We start from the raw sequence: 22990 nt of genomic DNA, 5'->3' as shown, positions 1-22990 counted from the left end.
TCTGCTGGGGAAGGAAGGCCAGAAAGATGGAAAGAATCTGATCATATCACTGAGATATCAAATTAACTCAATCTAGAAATTCTTTCTGTGTAAATCAATACATTTCCTTTAATGCTCCAGCCACTCTTTAATAGATTTTTCATCTTTAACACCCAACTGATTAAAAAAAAAAAAAAACTGATAAAAGAAAAGAGCAACTAACAATAAGCTAGTTTAACATACTGGTCCTTAATTTACAGACGTTATCCTATGGGTTATTCTTTGCATTTTAGAGATGAGGAAATACTAGAAAGAGCACAAGAAAGTTACTCATGGTGACATATAATACAAGACAAAGTTAGGATATAAACCTAACTAATACTTCCCACCATACCACAATTTACTACAAATATTTTCTAAAAAATCAGAGAGATACCAGGGCCACGCTAGAAACCAAGGTTTAAAGATAAGACTCAACCTAAGTAAGACTTAAAGACGCAAGCAACTAGGAGTAAGCAGACAAACACATACAATGCATCAGTTATAATATGATAATCAGTACCATCACTGAAACGGATTTAAAAAGAACAGAGGACAAGGAGCTATTAAAATGTTAACGAGTAGACTTCACACAGGAGATGACATTAGAACTGGGCCACAATAAGCACACAGAGACTCACTATCCAGGAAAAGAAGTGGAAAAGAATTCAAATAAGGGTGTGTGAGAATCTCCCTGGTGATCCAGTGGTTAGGACCCACTGCCATGGGTCTGCACTAAATCCCTAGTCAGGGAACCAACGTCCAACAAGTCACATGTGTGCCCCCAAAATGGGGTGGGGTGGGGGTAGGAGGGAGTAGAGGAGGTAAAAATCTCAAGAAATCTCCTTTAACACTGGTCATGAATGTTCCAAACCCTTAATTGTAATTCTCTGGATCCTTATAATAGCCATAGTACTAAGAACAAATAATGCCTTTCTCGGACGTCCCTGGTGGTCCAGTGGTTAAGAGTCCACCGTGCAATGCAAGGGACACAGGTTTGATCCTTGGTCGGGGAGTTAAGTTTCCACATGCCATGGGGCAACTGAGCCCGCATGCCACAACCAGTGAAGACTACATGTTGCAATCAAGAGCCCACGCCCTACAACAAGGACAGCACAGCCAAAAAAACAAACAAACAAAATGCCTTTCTACTGCTAAAGAGTTCATTCTAGCAACTGTCATTTTAGAGGCAAGATAGCAAAGTAAAAGCACATATTCAAGTCAGGACCAAATCCTATACTAAGGACCAAATCCCAATTCCACCATTCACTGGGGCTGTTGGACTTTACACAAGTTATTTACCTTCTCTGTGCCTTAGTTCCCCCAGGGGAGGAATGCAGAAGACAACAACTACCTATGTCATAAGACGGAGAATGTATAAAGTGCCTGGAAAAGTACTTGGCAGTAGTAAAGACATTATATGTGTTGGTGACTTTTTTTAAAGCACAGATTTTAAATTTTGCATGCATGTTGTCTTTTACATTAAAGAGTAAGAAAGTCATTCATTAGGGAGGTAAGATCATTCAATTTACAAATTTTATCCACAGAGAACACTAGAAAACAGATTGCTGGGGTGGGGGTGGGGGTAGCGGCAGGGTGTAGCTGGAGGAAGATCATGCATCACGGAAGGACAGGGAGAGCTAGAGTAAGCCCTAGAAGGAGTGCAGGAGAGCAACTGCAGAGCTTGGAGGAGACACACCCCCTTGCCCCGCATGAGGCTTCCAGCAACAGTAGAGAAAGACAGCCCAGATTCCGCAATCCCCAGACTCACTTGCCCACAGCCCCACTCTATAATTTCATGTTCTCAGTCACAAGCTGCAACCCTGCTTCCCGGTCCTCGCTGGTGGCCTGTGACAGCTTCAGGCTAAACAGAGGACCTAACAGATCCCCATTCCTGACCACACTGGGACAAAAAGCAGCCTGGTAAGGGGAAGGGTCCCCAGAACTCCCTACATGTGAGTGGAAGAAGCCTCTTGATGAAAGTGAAAGAGGAGAGTGAAAAAGCTGGCTTAAAACTCAACACTCAAAAAACAAAGACCATGGCATCTGGCCCCATCACCTCATGGCAAATAGATGGGGAAACAATGGAAACAGTGACAGACTTTATTTTCCTGGGCTCCAAAATCACTGCAGATAGTGATTGCAGCCATGAAATTAAAAGACGCTCGTTCCTTGGAAGAAAAGCTATGACAAACCTAGACAGAATATTAAAAAGCAGAGACATTACTTTGCCAACAAAGGTCCATCTAGTCAAAGCTATGGTTTTGCCAGTAGTCATGGATGGATGTGAGAGTTGGACCATAAAGAAGGCTGAGCGCCAAAGAATTGATGTTTTTGAACTGTGGTGCTGGAGAAGACTCTTGAGAGTCCGCTGAACTTCAAGGAGATCCAACCAGTCCATGCTAAAGGAAATCGGTCCTGAGCATTCACTGGAAGGACTGATGCTGAAGCTGAAGCTCCAATACTTTTGGCCACTTGATGCAAAAAACTGACTCACTGGAAAAGCCCCTGATGCTGGGAAAGATTGAAGGCAGGAGGAGAAGGGGACGACAGAGGATGAGATGGCTGGATGGCATCACCGACTCGAAGGACATGAGTTTGAGCAAACTCCAGAAGCTGGTGATAGACAGGGAAACCTGGCATGCTACAGTCCATGGGGTCACAAAGAGCCAGGACATGACTAAGCAACTGAACTGAAGAGCAAAGAGGATAGAAAGGCAAAAAGTGAGAGGTGTGCCCCTTCTGGGGGAAGGGAGAAGGAGAGAAGAAAGGTAACTGCTGCTGCTGCTGCTAAGTCGCTTCAGTTGTGTCCAACTCTGTGCGACCCCATAGACAGGAGCCCACCAAGCTCCCCTGTCCCTGGGAATCTCCAGGCAAGAACACTGGAGTGGGCTGCCACTGCCTTCTCCGGAAGAAAACTAGAGGAAGAAGAAAAAGGAGGAACTGTAGTGTAGGGCTTAGGGCATGAAAGGAAAAAATCAAAATACCTGTCTTGACAAAAAAATGCATGAGTCTAAAGACCAGAAAACCAAATCCACTTGTGTTTGGGGTATATGACTTCCAATTCTTTGCTCTCATTAAAACTGAAGAAAGAAGTGGACTTGTTAATGATTATGGCAGCAAAAAAAATTTTTTTTTTTTTACTAAATAAATGCTTCTTTTTTTGAAGCATGTAATTCATAACGAGGTCAAAGAAATAAGTGACACTGCTGGAACAAAGTTCCTTCAATCCCCATCAAAGTATTTATGTAAGCAGAGTTTCTCATGACTTACCCTTTCCAAAATAAAAAGTCTTAAACTCACACAATATGTCAATTATATCTCAAATCTTTTTAAAAAAATTGTGATTATCCTAAATAAATAAGAAAAATATAAATGAAACTGAATCCCTGCCCTAGTAATAACTATCAGTGGCAATGGAACGAATTGAGAAGAACACCATCACACATTGAGCAGCCATTTTCAAAAAATTTTTATGTCTAATACTTTATAAAATTTGTACATATTTATTTGATCAAATGCCTGTCGAATAATTACAACTCAGAAAAAACACATTCAAAAGTTTAAAGAAACTTCAAAGTCTGTAATTTCTATTTTCTGTTACAGAAAAGTATGATAGATAAATCAGTAAGAATTTCAAGCGTGTGTGTGTGTGTGTGTGTGTGTGTGTGTGTGTGTGTGTGTGTGTGTGTGTGTGTGTGTGTGTGTGTGTGTGTGTATTTTTGGCCACACTGGGCAGCATGTGGGATCCTAATTTCCCAACCAGTGATTGAACCTGTGCCCCCTGTATTGGAAGCATGGAGTCTTAACCAGGGAACTGCCAGGGAAGTCCCAAAAATACATAATGACAAAATTTCATGGGCAATTTGCAATTTCAGCAGAAGTTCAAAGGGACAAAACACAAAAATTTCTCATTGTTAATGAAAAGTCTTTATTTTTGAAACAATGGTAAGTATCAAATCACTATACTATTCAGTTTCCACTAGATACATTTTAAAGAGATAAAAGCTTATTTTTAAATAACCATATTTATAATACTTTAAAAACTATATTCTTTACAAGCACTAAAACTTACAAAGAAAAATTTGGATGCTAATTTAAATATGGCATCAATGTGGGAAGTACATCATTTTTCAGAATTTTTATGTGTCATCCAAACAAAAAGGTTTGAAGATCTTTTTGAGAATGTGTAGCCCAGCCCTCTAGCCATGACTCAAGTAAATGTAAAGCATTAAAAGTGAAGGATCCTAACCTATCAATAAAAATATTAGAATACTTCAGAATCATATAACTTAACAGTTATTTTACAATGCTCAAGAGGAAATCTGATATTACTTTTAGAAGGCTCAACATCTTTCTAGTCCAGCAAAGAACTATAGGCATTATACAAATCATGTAATCTCAAACTAAATCAGTGGGAATAAATTGTTTTTTTTTTCAGTACAGAAAAAAACAAGTGATAGATGACTTTCAGAAACAGATCTCAGTGACTTCCTGAGTACACAGGAACCTGAGGATTTGACTATCACTGTACAAAGGTAAAGACTGGAAAGGGTGGCGGGCAGCGAAACAGAATAAACGTATCAGGATAAAATGTTATTTCTGTGGCTGACATAAATACTCATACTGGAAGCTGCATTATAACTAAGACTTCAAATCTGGGCATAAAATACTTAATGCTTAAATTACATAAAACCAAAATTCTTTACCCATATAAAGAGAAGATTAAAAACTAGATCATAATGAAGATAATGTCCAGCTAAGGAAATCAGTAATTATGACTTCACTATTCACATTTGAGAACATATAAAATATGAAATTACATCTTAGTGTTAATATTTTCACATTCCTTCTGTATGGTGTTCTCACTTTATTTAGAAATTTACACAACAGAATTTCTAACTTATGGTCTCATTAAGGAATACTGCCTGAAATTTTTGGTAAATACCAAAATCTTAAGACCACTGATTTCCTTGCTGTATTTAACCATTCCAAAAGAAGGAGTAGTTTTCTAAAGTTATAAGAACTCAAAGAAAAGTGATTCTAAAACTCATAAGTTGCATGAATCCATGTTTGTGAGTTCAAGGACAAAGGCTTCTGCTTTGCAGGACTTTGGTTTCCCTAACTCAGCTCATGAAGTCCAGTCCCACAGAGCATCATATCAATCAGTATTTCTTCTTTTCTCCTAGTTTATCATAAGACTTTATCTACCTAGAAGAACTTGGTATTTCAACAGAAAATCATCAGAATATTTTCTTCAGGGTTCCTTTCTGCTATGCAATCATCCAATGATTTATTTTCCTTTATGAAAAGATACTGGAGTGCAGTGAAGAATGAAAGAGAAGAAAGGATTGAAGTCAATGGAATTTTAGAACAGAGATTAAAAAAAAGGAAAGCCATGGCTAAACAGGTTCCACGTCAAGATTTAATACTGTAAAACACCAAACAAATCAAAGTGCAACTGAAGCAGAAGGAGGTCAGAATCTATATATCCTTACCTCCAAGCATGTTACACTTTAGAAAGAAGAATTATCCTTTCTGATATACATAACGAATAGTGTCGTACTTCCTGCCTATCCACACCTGAAAATTAATCTTCATTCACAAAAACTCAAACTGAAGACTTTCCACACTACCTTAGGCTTTTCAACACGTAGAATTTGTAGATTTTTCATAACTGGTCTCTGACTAGGTATTATTCCCAACTACTTACCATTTACCTTAAGGGTTCCCTATTTGTATCTGTCTTCTCCAGTTACCATTCCTCCATCAAATGTTCCATATTCATGTCTCCCTTTCCCCAGTTTTACTTTTCGATTGCCTCCCCAGGTCATAGACTCTTGTTCCCTCATCCAGGAGTCCTCACGCCCAACTTTTTCCCCCCTTCCCATTCTCCATTAACTCTTCCCTCCCTGCTTCTGCCCCAGAATGGAAACAAGAACGCACAACAGGACAAGAGACAGGGATCTGGAACTCTGGTATTCTCCTACAGCCTCACATTCCTCCTAGCTGTTGATGTAAGAACCTGAGAACTGTACCAGTCAATTTTTTTTTTAATGAAATAGATATGATATATGGTACATATAGTACAGAATCGATGTCACAACCCAAGGAAGACTGGGGAAAGCACTCTGGTGACTAGGACAGAGAGATATGCTTACCTATAAGTTATGTTCTCTAAATAAATTTGTGCTACCACAACCTTTTGGGGACTGAATATTTTTAAAAATTAAAAATCATTCCAAAGACTCACCCAAGAAATTAGGATACAGATGGTCAATATTATCCACAACATAGTTACACTTGGGACATCTATTATTATCCTCCAAACTCTGATGAATACACTTGTAGCTATTAACAAAGAAAAAATAAAATAGGCTTCATTAAATCAGTGACTAATTAGTAAACTGGTCACAAAATAATGCCTATTAGTTTTCTATTCCTTATTTTCAACATAAGCAATCTAGCAGTTATCAAGTTAATTTCAACTTATCATAAAAAAAGTACATAGGACATTTATTAGATAATAGTATACAAAAGTTATTTAAAAATAAACTTAAATAACAAGCCTACTGGATATAAAATTTAAAAGGTAAGTTTATGCAATTTAAATGTACATAACAATAGCAAGAAAAACAAAAGCCTACAATTTAGTTAAGCAAACAGACTGTGTTCTTGGAGTTCTGATATCCTTAATACAAGAAAAGCTCATTCAAATAAAAAGAAAATAAAAGAAGAACATAAAAATCAACAAATGAAAAATTAGTCAATAAGCATGGGAAATACCACCTTCACTAGGATGATAAACTGATTTAAAATTATATATTACCTTTTACCAATCAGAATAGAAAAATAAACAAAAGGCTATCAGAGTTAGGAGTACATGTACAAATGAATAATTTCACAGGCTGTTGTAGGAAATTTAACTACCATAACTTTCTAGAAGACAAATTGTATGGAAAATTCTTAAGGCTGTGTAACCTCTTTGATGCAGTGATATTACTTCCTGGAATTTATCTTTAGGAAATAAGCAAATATATATAAGTAGAAAAATGTTCAATTCAAAGTTATTTGTAAACAGCAAAATATATTAGAAGCAACCAAAACATTAGGAAATTGACTACATAAATTTGTAAACATCAATCCAATGTATAGAGCCAATAAAAATCATATCATAATATGTAACTGTAAGCCATGAAAAATAATAATAATATTACAGGCATAGCTAGAGAAATAAGATTATGATAAATTTTTCCCTTCTCAGATTATTTATTTCTATAATGTTTGGCTTTTTACAATTGTATATTGCCTTATAATAAAAACTTTCAAAATGTCATTCAACTAAATAGCGAAAAAATATCAAACTGACATTATGAAAATAATCATTACATTACTAGGGCTTCCCTGATAGCTCAGTCAGTAAAGAATCCACCTGCAATGCAGGAGACCCCGGATCAACTCCTGGGTCAGGAAAATCCACTGGAGAAGGGTAGGCCACTCACTTCAGTATTCTTGGGCTTCCCTTGTGGCTCAGCTGGTAAAGAATCCGCCTGCAATGCAGGAGACCTGGGTTTGATCCCTGGGTTGGAAAGACTCCCCTGGAGAAGGGAATGGCTACCCACTCTAGTATTCTGGCCTGGAGAATCCCATGGACTACACAGTCCATGGGGTCGCAAAGAGTCGAACACAACTGAGTGACTTTCACTTTCACTATGTTACTGAATAAAAATAATCTTTAACACAGTGGATATGATTCCATTTCTGTTTTAAAAAATTGTGTATGTGTGTATTTCTTTAAATTTTTAAATTTCATTAAATTGTAGTTGATTTACAATATTTTGTGTGAAACAATAGTTTCACACAAGCAGCTTCAGATTCTTTTCCATTACAGGTTATTACAAGGTACTGAATATAGTTCTGTGAACTAAACAACAGTAAATCCTTGTTGTTTATTTTATATACAATGTAGTGTATCTAGTAATCTCACACTCAATTTATCCCTCCCATCCCTTTTCCCTTTTGGTAACCGTAAGTTGTTTTCTAGGTCTGTCAGTCTCTTTCTCTTATAAATAAGTTCTCTTATTTTTTTAGATTCCACTTGTAAGTGGTATTTGCCTTTCTCTGCCTGACTTACTTCACTTAGTACGATGATCTCTAGGTCCACCCATGTAGCTAAAATGCAAATGTTTTACTTTTAATGGCTGAGTAATATTCCACTGAATAAATACCACATCTTCTTTATTCCCTTATCATTGGTTGATGGATATTTCAGGGGCTTCCCTGTCTTAGCTACTGTAAATAGTGCTGCTATGCACATTAGAGTGTATGTATCTTTTTGAAGTAGCATTTTCACAGGAGATGTGCCTAGGAGTATGACTGTAGGATCATATGGTAACTCTGTTTTTAGTGTTTTCAGGAATCTGCAGACTGTTTTCCACAGTGGCTGCACCCATTTACCTTTCTACCAACAGTGTAGGAGGGTTCCTTTTTCTCCACACCCTCTCCAGCAACTACTTATTTTTATACTTTTTGATGATGGCCATTCTGACCAATGTGAGATGATACGGATACTTCACTGAAGTTCTGATTTGCATTTCTCTATTAATTAGCAATATGGAGGATTTCATCATCCAACTGATGGCCCTCTATATGTCTTCTTTGGAGAAATGTTTATTCAGGTATTCTGCCCATTTTTTAACTGGGCTTTTTTTTTTTTTTTTTTGACACTGAGATTCATGACCTGCCTGTTTATTTTGGAAGTTAAGCCCTTGTTGGTCACATCATTTGCAAATATTTTCTCCCAGTCTATACGTTGTTTTTTCATTTTGTTTATGGTTTCCTTTGCTGTGCAAAAGCATGTAAGTTTGATTAGGTCCCGTCTATTTATGTCTGCTTTTATTTTTTATCTTTTGCCTTGGTAGACTGAACTAAGATAACATTAGTGTAACTTATGTCAAAGAGTGTTTGCCTATGCTCTCCTCTACAACATTTATGGTATCATGTCTTATATTTAAGTCTCTAAGTCATTTTGAGTTTATTTTTGTGTATGGTATAAGGGAGTGTTCTAATTTCATAGATTTACATGCAGCTGTTCAGCTTTCCCAACACCACCTGCTGAAGAAACTGCCTTTTCTCCATTGTATATTCTTGCTTCCTTTGTTAGGATTAATTGACCACATGCATGTGAGTTTATTTCTGAGCTCTCTTTGCTGTTCCATTGATCCTTACTTCTGTTTTTGTGCCAACACCATGCTGTTTTGATTACTGTAACTTTGTAGTACTATCCAAAGTCTGGGAGGGTTATGCTTTCAGCTTTGCTGTTTTTCTTCAGAATTGCTTTGGCAAGTCTAGGTCTTTAATGGTTCCATATAAATTTTAGGATTATTTGTCCTAGCTCTGTGAAAAATGCCATGGATAATTTGACAGGGATCCCATTAAATATTTAGATCGCTTTGGGCAGTGTGGCCATTATAACAGTATTAATTCTTTCAATCCAAAAGCAGGGAATATCTTTCCACTTCCTTGTATCATCTTTCCCTTATCAATGTTTTATCATTCTCAGCATATAGATCTTTCATTATTCTTTTTTGTTGTTGTTCAGTCACTCAGTCGTGTCCAACTCTTTGCGACCCCATGGACTGCAGTTTGGTTAAGTTTATTCCTAGGTATTTTAATTTCTTTAATGAGATTTTAAATGGGATTGTCTTGTTTTTACTTTCTCTTTCTGACATTTCATTGTTAGTGTAAAGAAACTCAACAGATTCCTGCATACTGATCTTCCACCCTGCTACTTGGCTGAATTCATTTATTAGTTCTAATAGTTTTAGTCATAGCAATCAGACAAGAAAAAGAAATAAAAGGTAAAAGTAAAAGAGGTAAAACTGTCATTGTATGCAGATGACATGATACTCTGTAAAAAAAAAAAAACCCTAAAGACTCCACACCAACACTGTGTGCATTTAAATGTGTACATTTAATATAAATCAAAAAAGACATTCACCATAATGTTAGCAGTATGTGCCTCTGGGTCATATAATTATGGGAAATTTTTTCTTTGGCAGTGTCTACAGTTTCTATAGGAAACATGTACTGCTCCTAACAATCAGGAAAAAAAAGGTTACTTCTAAAATTTTATTAGAGTGACTTATGTATAAAGATGATTCCTAAAAAAGACAATATCTCTTTTTTTAACATTTTATGTTGGAGTATAGTTGATTAACACTCATGTAATTCAATTACACATATATATGTATCTACTCTTTTTCAAATTCTTTTCCCATTAGGTTGTTTTATAATATTGAGCAGAGTTCCCTCTGATATATGGTAGGTCCCTGTTGGTTATCCACTGATAGTACCTGTTTTATTCTGAGTCCAAATTACTATAAATTTACTTCACCTTCATAAACTGAGGAGATTCTTGCATCTGCCTACTTTCTTCCACCTTATCAAAACAAAAACCTACAACTATCAGGTTGCTCTGTTCTAGTTATTATCTACTTTCTCATCTCACATTTGTTACTGGAAGACAAGCAAAAAAGGAGGACATGACAAACAATCAATGTAACGGTGGTCTCTGGCACAGCACAGGGACCTAGAGATTAAACGTCTGGCATATAATAGGTACTCACATACTCAACAAATGACGTGCACAGTGTTCCAGAAACAATATCATCACCCCCTGCAACTGTGACCAGGCCAGGAATACCATATTACCACAAGATAGATTTCATATAGGAAGAAAAATTTCCTACACGGAAATTTCAATGAAAGAAATCATATTTTTTTCATTTTAATGCTAAATTGTTTTTATTTTTATTGCAAGGGAAAAGCATAAAGAAGATATGCAAATACAATAGATTAAAAGTTCCAACACGGAAACATTTATAGTCTGCTTAAGGGAAAAGGAAATGAATTAATATTACCAGAATACTTGCCCACAAGACAAGACTTAATCTTTACAAAAAAAATAACAAAACTACAGGGCATTCATTCCCTGGAGGTCCAGTGATAAGGACTCTGCACTTTACCGCTGTGTTCCAGGTTAGATCCCTGGATGGGGAACTAAGATCCTGCAGGCCACTCTGTGTGACCATGAGGAAATAAAAGACACCTGCATGTTCACATAAAGCAAGTCATGAAGGAGGGAATCTGAGAAGGTTATTAAAGGTGGGAGACAGGGGCTGAGAGATAAGCAGAAGAAGGACATCTGGGGTTATAGCAAATAGCTTTTGAAAGGAAATGCTAGTTAGAAAATGAGCAAATAAAATGATAAGAATAAATTAAATTGTTAAGACAGAGAGTTTGTCAACATACAAATTCCTGAATCCAGTAGAACAGTCCCCTCTCCTTTCTTCAAGTCCCAAATCATATCTCTTCTCATTAAGCTTATTACCATACCATCCTCTCCCAGAAGGAAAAAAAGAAGTCTAGGACACAACCAGAAACAGAAGCTCAAATGACTTTTCTGCCCTGTACTTGATAATATCCATCTATGCTATAAAATTTAAATGTATCAAACTACATCCCACTATACAAAAGTGCAGTGATAACAAGATGAATCAATTTTATTCTATAACATTTACTACCGCACTACCACCTCAGGTACATTCCCTCTAGTTTGAGAAATAGTAACTGTCTTCAGTTCAGTTCAGTCACTCAGTCGTGTCCGACTCTTTGTGACCCCATGAACCGCAGCACGCCAGGCCTCCCTGTCCATCACCAGCTCCTGGAGTTCACCCAAACCCATGTCCATTGAGTTGGTGATGCCATCCAACCATCTCATCCTCTGTCGTCCCTTTCTCCTCCTGCCCTCAATCTTTCCCAGCATCAGGGTCTTTTCAAATGAGTCAGCTCTTCACATCAGGTGACCAAAGTATTAGAGATGCAGCTTCAACATCAGTCCTACCAATGAACACCCAGGACTGATCTCCTTTAGGATGGACTGTTTGGATCTCCTTGCAGTCCAAGGGACTTTCAAGAGTCTTCTCCAACACCACAGTTCAAAGGCATCAATTCTTTGGCACTCAGCTTTCTTCATAGTCCAACTCTCATATCCATGCATGACCACTGGAAAAACCATTGCCTTGACTAGACGGACCTTTGTGGACAAAGTAATGTCTCTGCTTTTTAATATGCTGTCTAGGTTGGGTCATAACTTTCCTTCCAAGGAGTAAGTGTCTTTTAATTTCATGGCTGCAATCGCCACCTGCAGTGATTTGGAAGCCCAGAAAAATAAAGTCAGCCACTGTTTCCACTGCTTCCCCATTTATTTGCCATGAAGTGATGGGACCAGATGCCATGATCTTAGTCTTCTGAATGTGGAGCTTTAAGCCTACTTTTTCACTCTCCTCTTTCACCTTCATCAAGAGGCTCTTTAGCTCTTCTTCACTTTCTGCCATAAGGGTGGTGTCATCTGCATATCTGAGGTGATTGATATTTCTCCTGGCAACCTTGATTCCAGCTTGTGCTTCATCCAGCCCAGCGTTTCTCATGATGTACTCTGCATGTAAGTTAAATAAGCAGGGTGACAATATACAGCCTCTTCCTATTTGGAACCAGTCTGTTGTTCCATGTCCAGTTGTGACTGTTGCTTCCTGACCTGCATACAGATTTCTCAAGAGGCAGGTCAGGTGATGTGGTATTCCCATCTCTTTAAGAATTTTCCACAGTTTATTGTGATCCACACAATCAAAGGCTTTGGCATAGTCAATAAAGCAGAAATAGATGTTTTTCTGGAACTTTCTTGCTTTTTCGATGACCCAGCAAATGTTGGCAATTTGATCTCTGGTTCCTCTGCCTTTTCTAAAACCAGCTTGAACATCTGGAAGTTCTCGGTTCACGTATTGCTGAAGCCTGGCTTGGAGAATTTTGAGCATTACTTTACTAGCATGTGAGATGAGTGTAATTGTGTGGTAGTTTGAGCACTCTTTGGCATTGCCTTTCTTTGGGATTTGAATGAAAACTGACCTTTTCCAGTCCTGTGGCCACTGCTGAGTTTTCCAAATTTGCTGTCTTATTCTGTACTTAATCTGTGTATATGTCTCAGAGCAGCTCTTCTATTTGCTAATTAAAAGCAGAGATTTGTTTCATTTATCTCTCTACCCTCAATATCCAGCCTAATATCCCACTGAAGAGCTGGAACTCAATAAATGTTGAATACATGAAAAAACAGATATAAACAAAAGAGAGACATACTTCTGTTGCCTTCTGGGTCATATAAAATACTCCTAGAAAGTTTCAGTATTTCTTATCACATGCATGCATGGCAAGTCGCTTCAGACATGTTCAACTCTTTGTAACCCTATGGACTGTAGGCACTGGGCTTCTCTGACCATGGGGATTCTCCAGGCAAGAATACTGGAGTGGGCAGCCATGCCCTCCTCCTGGGAATCTTCCTAACCCAGAGACTGAACCTGCGACTGATATCTACTGCACTGGCAGGGAGGTTCTTTACCACTAGTGTTGCCTGAGAAGCCCTATCACAATAACTCTAGTTCATTCTCATTCATCTATCTACCTGACCATCACAAGTCCAAACGCAATGTTGTGGATTCCAAAAGAAGAGAAAGTACCTAAACTAGCAATCAAAATAGGTGAGCATAAAGAGATAAGAAGGATATATATATTTTCAATAGCTAATCACACTGCAACTCTTAAAAAAAAACTTAGTACCACAGTGTGCTAACATAAATGGGTATCTGTGTTCCCTAATAAGTGTAGATCTGATCACAAAGAATGACTATTTCTTCACAGATGTATATAGTTGTTCTCTTTCTCCTATTAAGTGCTTGAAGTGAAGTGAAGTCGCTCAGTCATGTCTGACTCTTATCGACCCCATGGACTGTAGCCTACCAGGCTCTTCCATCCATGGGATTTTCCAGGCAAGAATAATGGAGTGGGTTGCCATTTCCTTCTCCAGGAGATCTTCCTGATCCAGGGATTGAACCCGGGTCGCCCACATTGTAGGCAGACGCTTTACCGTCTGAGCCACCAGGGAAGCTCTCAATCCCTACCTACAAAATATAATAGATTTTTCTGTCTGAGTCAACAGGGATGAATAGATAAAGAAAATTGAGTAATTAGAAAATTCTCAAAAAAGAAGGGGGTACAGAAAGAACAGATAGTACCAGTGGTTGTATATAACAACCTGGTACTAGTAAAGTACAAGATGGAGGATTAGTCAAAAGTCCCAACAGACAAACTGACCCTCAGGCTTAATCACAGGTATGCTGTGATGACAACACTGAGGGACCCTATTAATTATAACTAATTTGTAATAAAGCAAAATAGAAAATCAGCAATTGATATACAACCTAGAGACCGCAAGGGGGAAAGAGAAAGAGCAAGCCTTATCTCTGTATCATACAGAAGCCAGTTTTTTAAAATGATATCACTGAGTTTAAGTTAAACTATAGCTAATATTAATAGCAGATTCACTGTGAAGTGGGAATGAATAAAGAGAAAAGATTTCCTGCTATATGGTCTCCAACGTGTTACCAGGAAAGACTTATAATTTATAAGTGGGACCAGGGATAAACAGTTAATGTGGCACAATCTGATTTAGTGTTAATAATCTGGATTGAGCCTTGAAGTGGCATACAGCTTGACTCCAAGTTACCAGCCCCAGGGTTCAACTTGGCAAAGAGTTGATACAATAGGCTACTGTTCATGACTAAAGTTCCATAGGCCTCACATATTAGATAAAGTAAATAATTATGAGCTTTTGCTTTAAACAAAAGTACAAAATATTTAGGGGCTTGCCCTGTAGCTCAGCTGGTAAAGAATCTGCCTACAATGCAGGATACCCAGGTTCAATTCCTGGGTTGGGAAGATCCCCTGGAGAAGGAAATGGCAACCCACTCTAGCATTCTTGCCTGGAGAATCCGAGGGACTGTAGCCTGCCAGGCTCCTCCGTCCATGGGGTTGCAAGAGTCGAACATGACCTACCAACTAAACCACCACCACCACAAAAATATTTCATATTTATCAAGCCTGGGACTTGGATTGTCAGACTCCAGGTTTATTGGCTCCTGCCAATGTCATTATCTCTATCCTACCAAAACCTGCTCTCTGGTAGATATTTTAAAACATAATCACATCAGAGTGTAATACAGTAACTTGAACTGTAACAAGGATCTAAACTTTATTTTTATTTGAAAGAGAAAAAGGGTATTTAAGAAAACAATGGAGCTTCCCAACAATGACCTAAAGACATACCATGAAGATTACAGGACTCACTGAAAAGGGTAGGACTATCTAGTTATAAAGTCAATCCGTAATTTATTATATTTCACAACTTAGTGAAACAAGATCTCTGAACTGATTTACCAGACTCTTAAGTTTTTTTAAAATGCCACAGTAAATTATAAGTTACAGGAGGGCAGTTAGGGAAAATGAAAATCTCACTTTACAACCTGTTTCACACTTCACTTTCAAATCTGTGAAAGAAGAAGAGGTTACGGGACATGAAGACAACGGGGGTTGAGCGTTGGAGAGCAGCAGAAGATAGGCTGAATGACTAGACAAAGGTAAATTTTAGACCCAGAACCCAGAACTAGATTCCTGATCCATCGACTTCAAGACCTTGCTCTTTTAGCTTTACATCAGGATGCTCAACTAAGGGCAATTTTGTCTCCTAAGGGATATCTGGCAATGGCTGGAGACATTTTTGTTTGCTACAACTGGGAGCAAAACGGTTGTTACTGGGTTGTTAAAGAAGCAGGTATACCTGTTGGGTATATTAGAACACAACAGAAATATTAAATAAACAGTGTAAATAATTTAGGGAGATGATTACAAGTAGACTATATCACCCCGAATCAAATAGGTAAATAAACAAACTAAAGGAATTAAACATACAGAAATTACATACGCATTAGGATGACCACTATTTAAAAAAAAAAAAAGAACCAAACCAGAAAATAACAAGTACTGGAGAGGATGCAGACAAACTGGAAGCCTTGCACACTGTTGAGGGGAACATAAAATTGTACTGCAGGTAGGAAAAACAGTATGGTGGTTCTACAGACGATGAAACGGATTTAACACATGATCCAGCAACTCTACTTCCAGGTAAACACCTGAAAGAACTGAAAGCAGGATTTCAAAAGGCTATTTATACAGCAGAGTTCAAAGCAGCATTATTAACCATAGTTCCAACAGATGAAAGCAACGCCAATGTCCACAGAGAGATGAACACACGAAGTATGATATATGCAGTCATCCCTCAGTATCCACAGGGAATTGTTTCCAGGACCTCCATGGATCCAAAATCCAAGGATGCTCAAGTCCCTTATACAAAATAGCACAGTATTAGCATATAGCTTACTGCACATCCTCCTGTATATTTTAAATCATCTCTAGATCACTTATAATATCTAATATGATGTAAATACTATGGAAATAGTTGCCAGTGAGCTGCAAATTCAAGTTTCTCTTTTTAGAGTTTTCTGGAATTTTTTTCAAATACTTCTGAACCCTAACTGGTTAAACCCACAGATGCTAAACCTGCAGATATGTAGGGCCAACCGTACACGCAGTTAAATGTCATTCAGCCTCAAAAACGAAGGAAACTGTAACACGTGCTGCAACATGGATGAAACCCAAGCACCCTACACTGAGTGAAATGAGCCAGTCACAAAAATCAGATACTGGTTGATTTCACTTATATGAGGCATCCAGAGAAGTCAAAAACCTCTACAGAAAGTAGAATAGTGACTGGCAGAGGTTGGGGGAAGAGGGATACGGGGACTTATTTAGTAAGGACAGTTTCTGTTTTGCAAGATGAAAACATTCTGGAGACTGACTGCACAACAATGTGAACAATATTCAACATTACTCACTTAAAAATGGTTAAGATGGTAAATTTTATGATATGTGTATTTCATCACAACTGAAACTCTTTCAAAAAACACAAATTTATGTGACATATAACCTAAAGACAGCCTTGAGCACAGTGCTAAACGACCAGAACTTTTTAATCCTCTAATATCCTTTTTCAATGACCTGCTAGCCTGTTTTAATGACCCTCACATCTGACCCCCATGAGTGAGTTAAAGGTGTTTCATGCTTCATTCTGATACCCAGGGCCCTCCAGTTTCCTAAAACAACAGTCAAAGCTCTTTAAACAGTTAATAAACCCAGAAGTTTATTAATTATAATTTCATATTTGATTTCATGGTAAATCAAAGTATTTCACAGAAACTACACCATTAACCACGTTTGCCTTGAAAAGTCAAACCTATAAAGGTGTATCAGTCAAGGAAATATGATTCAAAATAACCAACAGTAACTATAAAATGCAACTTCTCACTGGCTACATTTACACACAAGTTAAAAACTGCCAGAAGACAATTTCACTAAATAAAATTATCTTACCAAAAGCTGTGACCACACTTCGTCATGTATGCTTCTTCGATCATATCAAAGCAGATGGGGCTAAAACAAATAGAAAAATAATTAATACATTTTTTAAGCAGAGTAATTACAAATTGGAAAAAGTCATAACAGTATCAACAAAATCATATTTCAGTACACAGGTAAGTCTTCAAACTTTTTACTGATGAGAGATGAAATTTCTATTGGGCTGAATGAACTTTAGTGGATTGCTGGTAAAAAAATAATTTGTGGGCCATCAAGTTCTAAAATGAATGAAATGAATAATTTAACTGACCCCAATATATTCAAAAGTCTGTAACTTTTCACAGGGTGGTGCAATCACAAAAGCAATTAAGTTCTACTGTCTTTTCGATCATCCCTGGTACCAGACACACAAGACCTACCCATCTAAATGCTCTTTTATTTTCTATATCAAAGAAAACTAATTTCCTGAGTGATAAATTTACAGTTACAATGTCAATAACTCTTCCAGGCGGTGAAGATGCTAATGAGAACTAATACTTAACACAAGCTATGCATGTCCACTTAAATAATGACATATATTAACTCAATCCTTTATAGATAAGGAAACTGACACAAGTGATGTTAAAGTCACAGAGCTAGGAAGTAACACAGCCAAATTTTCAAACTCAGGTGCATGTTCTCAATCACTATTCCATACTATTTTCACATACGATAAGTTAAATATCAAGTCACACCAACTATGCCACATGTTCTGGCCAAGGAAAGGTGGTTATCAATCTCTTGAGAGGATACAGTCCACCAAAGATATGCAAAGCCTTACAAAAAGCAATTTCCCTTTATCCTTCTCCATTCTTCCTTCCAAAAACTCCATGAAGTCTCCAGAGATACAACAGCCATCTTGTGACCATAAAGACAACAACCATAGGCCAAGAAGACAGGATATGAGTTCCTTGGTAACATTCTCCAGCAGTTGCATCAGCCATGAACTGTCTCTCTCTGGACTTCACATTACATGAGAAAGGCAAATCCTCACTTGCTTAAGCCAATATTTACCGAGTTTTCTGTTACTGGTATGCAAATCCAGTCCTTATTGATGATACATGACAATTAAACTGCAAATGAAAATTTATCTACTCCCTTCAAGAAAAGTTTCCTGGGCATAAGTACCATCTTAGAATGTGAGGTTTTAAGTAAGTTATAAAGTCTCAATGTTGCACAAGCTTGGCGTTTCATCACCTACAGTATCCTGGCATAGACTGCACTGGATTTATCAAGCCTTTACTGTCCCAGACTCAGAAGAAGGAGAAATCTGTTAAATGTGGGGATTCGGTAGTTCTTCTTTTGGAACGAAGTCCACCTTGCTCCGTCTGATGAAGAAGGAAGAGGGGTGAGAGTTCCTCCTGAAGACACATGGATGAGCTGCCCAGGGTGCTCTCTGATCCCAGTCTGTGACTGAAGGATGCTGAAGAGCAGATCTGGGATAGACAAATTTTATTTTACACCGGTACAGCAGGTCACTGGGTGCTCAAGCAGGTATCTTAAGGCCATTTTTTTTTTTTTTATAGATAGGAATATTTACTCAATTACATGTGAACAGCATATAGCTTTCAAAACTTTAACATTTTTTAATTAATTAATTAATTTGGGTCTTCATGGCTGCACACGGACTTCTCCCTGTGGTGGCTTCTCTTCTTGCAGAGCACAGGCTCTGGAGTGCGGGCTCAGTAGCTGTGGCAGGCAGACCCAGTAGCTCCACAGTATGTGGAATCTTCCTGGACCAGGGATCAAACTCGTGTCTCCTGCATTGGTAGACTGACTCTTATCCACTGTACCACCAGGAAAGTCCCAAAATTTTAACATTTTGAATACTCCAAACCTCACAATTATTAGGATTACCTAACTATTATGAATCATATTCTACTTTTTAATCTTGCAGTTTTCTAAACCCATCCATCTCTTAGCATTCAAACTCCAAAAAGAGTGAAAACTGTCCTTCTTGAGTGGACTATATATATAGTTTTATTAGTAAGAAAAAGGAAGAGTTGAGAGTAATTCTCTTAATCTTAGAAAAGGCTGAGTCAAAGAATTATAGAATGACTTTGAAGAACAGATCTTCCTTTTGTTTATAAAGATCTCTTCAGGTCTACGTCAGCCTCTAAGCCTGGAATCTTCAAATCACTTGTGCTCTACCCTTTTTCACAAATACCACTTACTCCTTGATTTCTCTGGTCAGTAAGTCACACCTTTTCTTTTCTCCTTCTTTCTTTCTTTGATTTTTCTTTTTGTTTCTTTTTCCCAATTTTTTTTTTTCTTTTCTCTTGGTCATCTATGAGGCAAGCAGGATCTTAGTGCCCTGACCAGAGAGCAAACCTGTGGCTCCTGCAATGGAAGCATAGAGTCCTAACCACTGGACTGACAGGGAATTCCCAACTCTCAGCTCTTCCCAATTTCAAAGGGCAAAAACATACTCAGGGTAGATTCTGGGGGAAAATGTAAACACACAGCTTAGAACTCCTTCTACTCTGCCTATCAATAGCATTCAAAGATAATGAGCTAAAAGACCTAAGCATAAGTACAAACATAGCAAGTATATGAACTGGTAGACAAGCTAAATATTATAGCGATATCTGAAATTCTATGCAGCCCCCAAATATTTATACAGACCCCCCAAAATATTTATGGACCCTCTCAAACTTTTTATGGACATCTGACACAGTGGCAGCATCAAAAACAAGGAAGAAATCACAAACAGATTAAAGCCCGTGCTGTGACCATTTATGCCTCCTGTACCACCGTAAAACAAGCAATTCTCGTAAATCAACACGGAAAACAGAAAGTCCAACAGAAAAAATGAGAAAGGATATCAATTCCTAATTCACAGGAAGGGAAGACATACTACTTTTCAAGTATATAGAAAGATGTTCTAACTCAGCAGTAATCAAAATTTGCAAATTAAGATGATAAAGTAACATGTTACCCCCATTAAATTATTAGAAAATTAGAATACCAAGAATATGAGGGAGGATATGGAAAAACAAGAATTCTCATGAAGAGACATCTGGCAAAGCAACCTACATTGAATTTTCATATACTTATTACCCAGTAATCCCACTCCTGTGATTTGTACCTAGGTACACAACATAAAAATATACACATCCAGCATATGTATACATATATGTAACTACATATATACATGTGTTTACATTTGTGTGTGTGTGTGTACAGAGCTAAGAGAGAAACACCCACATCTGTCAATAGGGAATACCTTTGAGGATACCTGCAACAAACTGGATACTTGTTACAGTAGGGAATTTAGAGGCAGCCTTAACAATCAAAATTACTAGAATGGACAAATAAAAATGTGCTTAGATGTATACTAGAAAACAAACAGTCAAAAGGAATGAATCAAAGTTACAGGAGCACCATGACTGGCTATTTTGTCAAGTGAAAACAGAAATGAAAATAAGATCTGTGACAGAGTATGTTTCACATAAAATTAAAACACAAAAAATGTGTCACAGGTATACATATATTCAAAAACATACATAAATCACAATATAACAGAAAACCAAGAGAAGAGGGGAAAATAAAAAATTAAGTAGGAGGAGGAATATACTACCTTATTCAACAGAATCTAAAAATAACATCAATAGTAAGATGCACCATTGCTGCTGCTAAGTCGCGTCAGTCGTGTCCGACTCTCTGCGACTCCATAGACGGCAGCCCACCAGGCTCCGCCGTCCCTGGGATTCTCCAGGCCAGAACACTGGAGTGGGTTGCCATATCCTTCTCCAATGCAGGAAAGTGAAAGGTGAAAGTGAAGTCACTCAGTCATGTCCGACTCTTCGTGACCCCATGGACTGCAGCCCACCAGGCTCTTCTGCCCATGGAATTTTTCAGGCAAGAGTACTGGAGTGGGTTGCCACTGCCTTCTCCAAGATGTACCATTATATGCAACTAAAAAAAAAACAACTCTGCTAATTAAACTAAATACTTCTTTATCAGTTTAGAATTTTATCCTTTTTTCTAAAAAGCTCTTTTAGATTTAAGTTTTATCATACATCACTCTTGTGGAAAACAGACACACGCACACTTATAATTAGGTTTTCCAACAAATACTCATTCTTCAGGGTCTAACTTTTCTGAATCACTTTTTGACTAAGTCACTGATATCCAGATTTTTCCACATAATACTGTCCGTTTCTTTGGTGAAGTATCATTTACTAGGAGAATTCATAATGGAACTAAAAGCTGTTGTTCCTGGGACTGTAAGCCAAGTTTACACTCAGTCAGATCACCTACATCTGACTCCAGCTTTAGGAATGTTGCTAAACATGTCTAATTCACCACATTCTAATCTGTTGAGGCAGGCGTTTTCTCTGTTGACATATCCGTGTAAAATGACAGCTACCTCCAAGATTTTTTTTTTTTAATTTCATCATCTACAACACATAACCCAATTTTCAAATACGCCAAAGAATAAATGAAGGAAAAACTATAATCAAAGAATATGACAAAGTGAAACAAAGCAAAAGAGGAGCCTTGGGCTGGCTAATGAACAAGGTGAAACACGATTAGTTCACTCTGGACTTGAAGTCAAAATTTAAACGAAGCAGGCTTGCCCTCTTACTATACACACTTAGAAACTGGCTGGCAGTTGGGGGGTTGCGGGGGGTGAGCAGCAGGGAGAACAAATAAACCAACTGCTTTTAGACACTGGACACCAAGCAACACAGTACCGAGACCTCTGAGGAAAGCAGACAAATGAAACGAACGCATCACAGGTTCAGCTTGTTGCCTTAAAGAGAAAGTTTCCCAGGCCCAAGGAGGGAGAACACAAGCAGAGCGCCACAATCTTGCTGGAAGGACAAAGAAGAAAGAGTTTACAAGGCAGGACACCCAAGAAGGAACTACAAGAAGGAAATCCTAAAAAAATCTACACATTGTTCTCATCAGATTCACTGCTGAATGCCAGTCACATGTGCCCAAGGTGAAAACTCCACAAGATCACATTAGAGACAGACGATCATTTCCATGGGCTGATTAATACATGAACTACCAGCTGAGAAAAGCAGCAGCAAATCAGATGTCAACAGACATTACCCAAGTTACAACACAAAGAGAAAAAGAAAACACAGCATCTATGGGCTGTGTATCAAATGAATCAAAATAAATATATGAAGACACTGAAGTTTATTTTAAAATAACAATTAACAAAAAAACAAAAGACACCACATCACACATCCAAGAAGTTCAGAAAACTCCAAGTAGAATTTTAAAAAATAACACACAAAAAACACCCTGATACATACACTGCATTTAAACTGATAAAAGCAAAAATGAAGAGAAAATCTGGAAGGCAGTCATAGAAAAAAGACACACCACATACAGAGGAACAAAGACGAGAATACAGCAAAGTTCTCATCAGAAACTATACCAGCCAAGAGAGCCTGGAGAGCTTCTGGACTGGTGACGGCCCAGGGAGAATGAACACTTGGAGCGGGCACAGAAGCTCTGCACCGTTTCCCTGCACCCTGTTCTATGCATCTTCTCCATCGGGCTGTTTCTGAGTTACATCCTCTACTATTAAACCAGTAATATGGTCATTATT

At 37.8% G+C, this 22990-nt stretch overlaps 1 protein-coding gene across 5 annotated transcripts in view; it reads right to left on the bottom strand.

Moving 5' to 3' along the window:
* The window catches only part of COP1 (COP1 E3 ubiquitin ligase), a 214047-nt gene that overhangs the window by 173002 nt on the left and 18055 nt on the right, over nucleotides 1-22990 (bottom strand). For all 5 annotated transcript variants that reach the window (XM_043486125.1, XM_043486130.1, XM_043486129.1 and 2 more), the window contains exons 2-3: nucleotides 17395-17454; nucleotides 6272-6369 (exon numbers count right to left, since the gene is read on the bottom strand). In XM_043486125.1, coding sequence (XP_043342060.1) covers nucleotides 6272-6369; nucleotides 17395-17454 — 158 coding nt within the window. The remainder of the gene's footprint in view (nucleotides 1-6271; nucleotides 6370-17394; nucleotides 17455-22990) is intronic.

Source organism: Cervus canadensis, chromosome 13, assembly GCF_019320065.1.
Source record: "Cervus canadensis isolate Bull #8, Minnesota chromosome 13, ASM1932006v1, whole genome shotgun sequence".
Taxonomy (NCBI): domain Eukaryota; kingdom Metazoa; phylum Chordata; class Mammalia; order Artiodactyla; family Cervidae; genus Cervus; species Cervus canadensis.
Note: the sequence above shows the minus strand (reverse complement) of the source record. Positions and strands in the feature narration are given on the sequence as shown.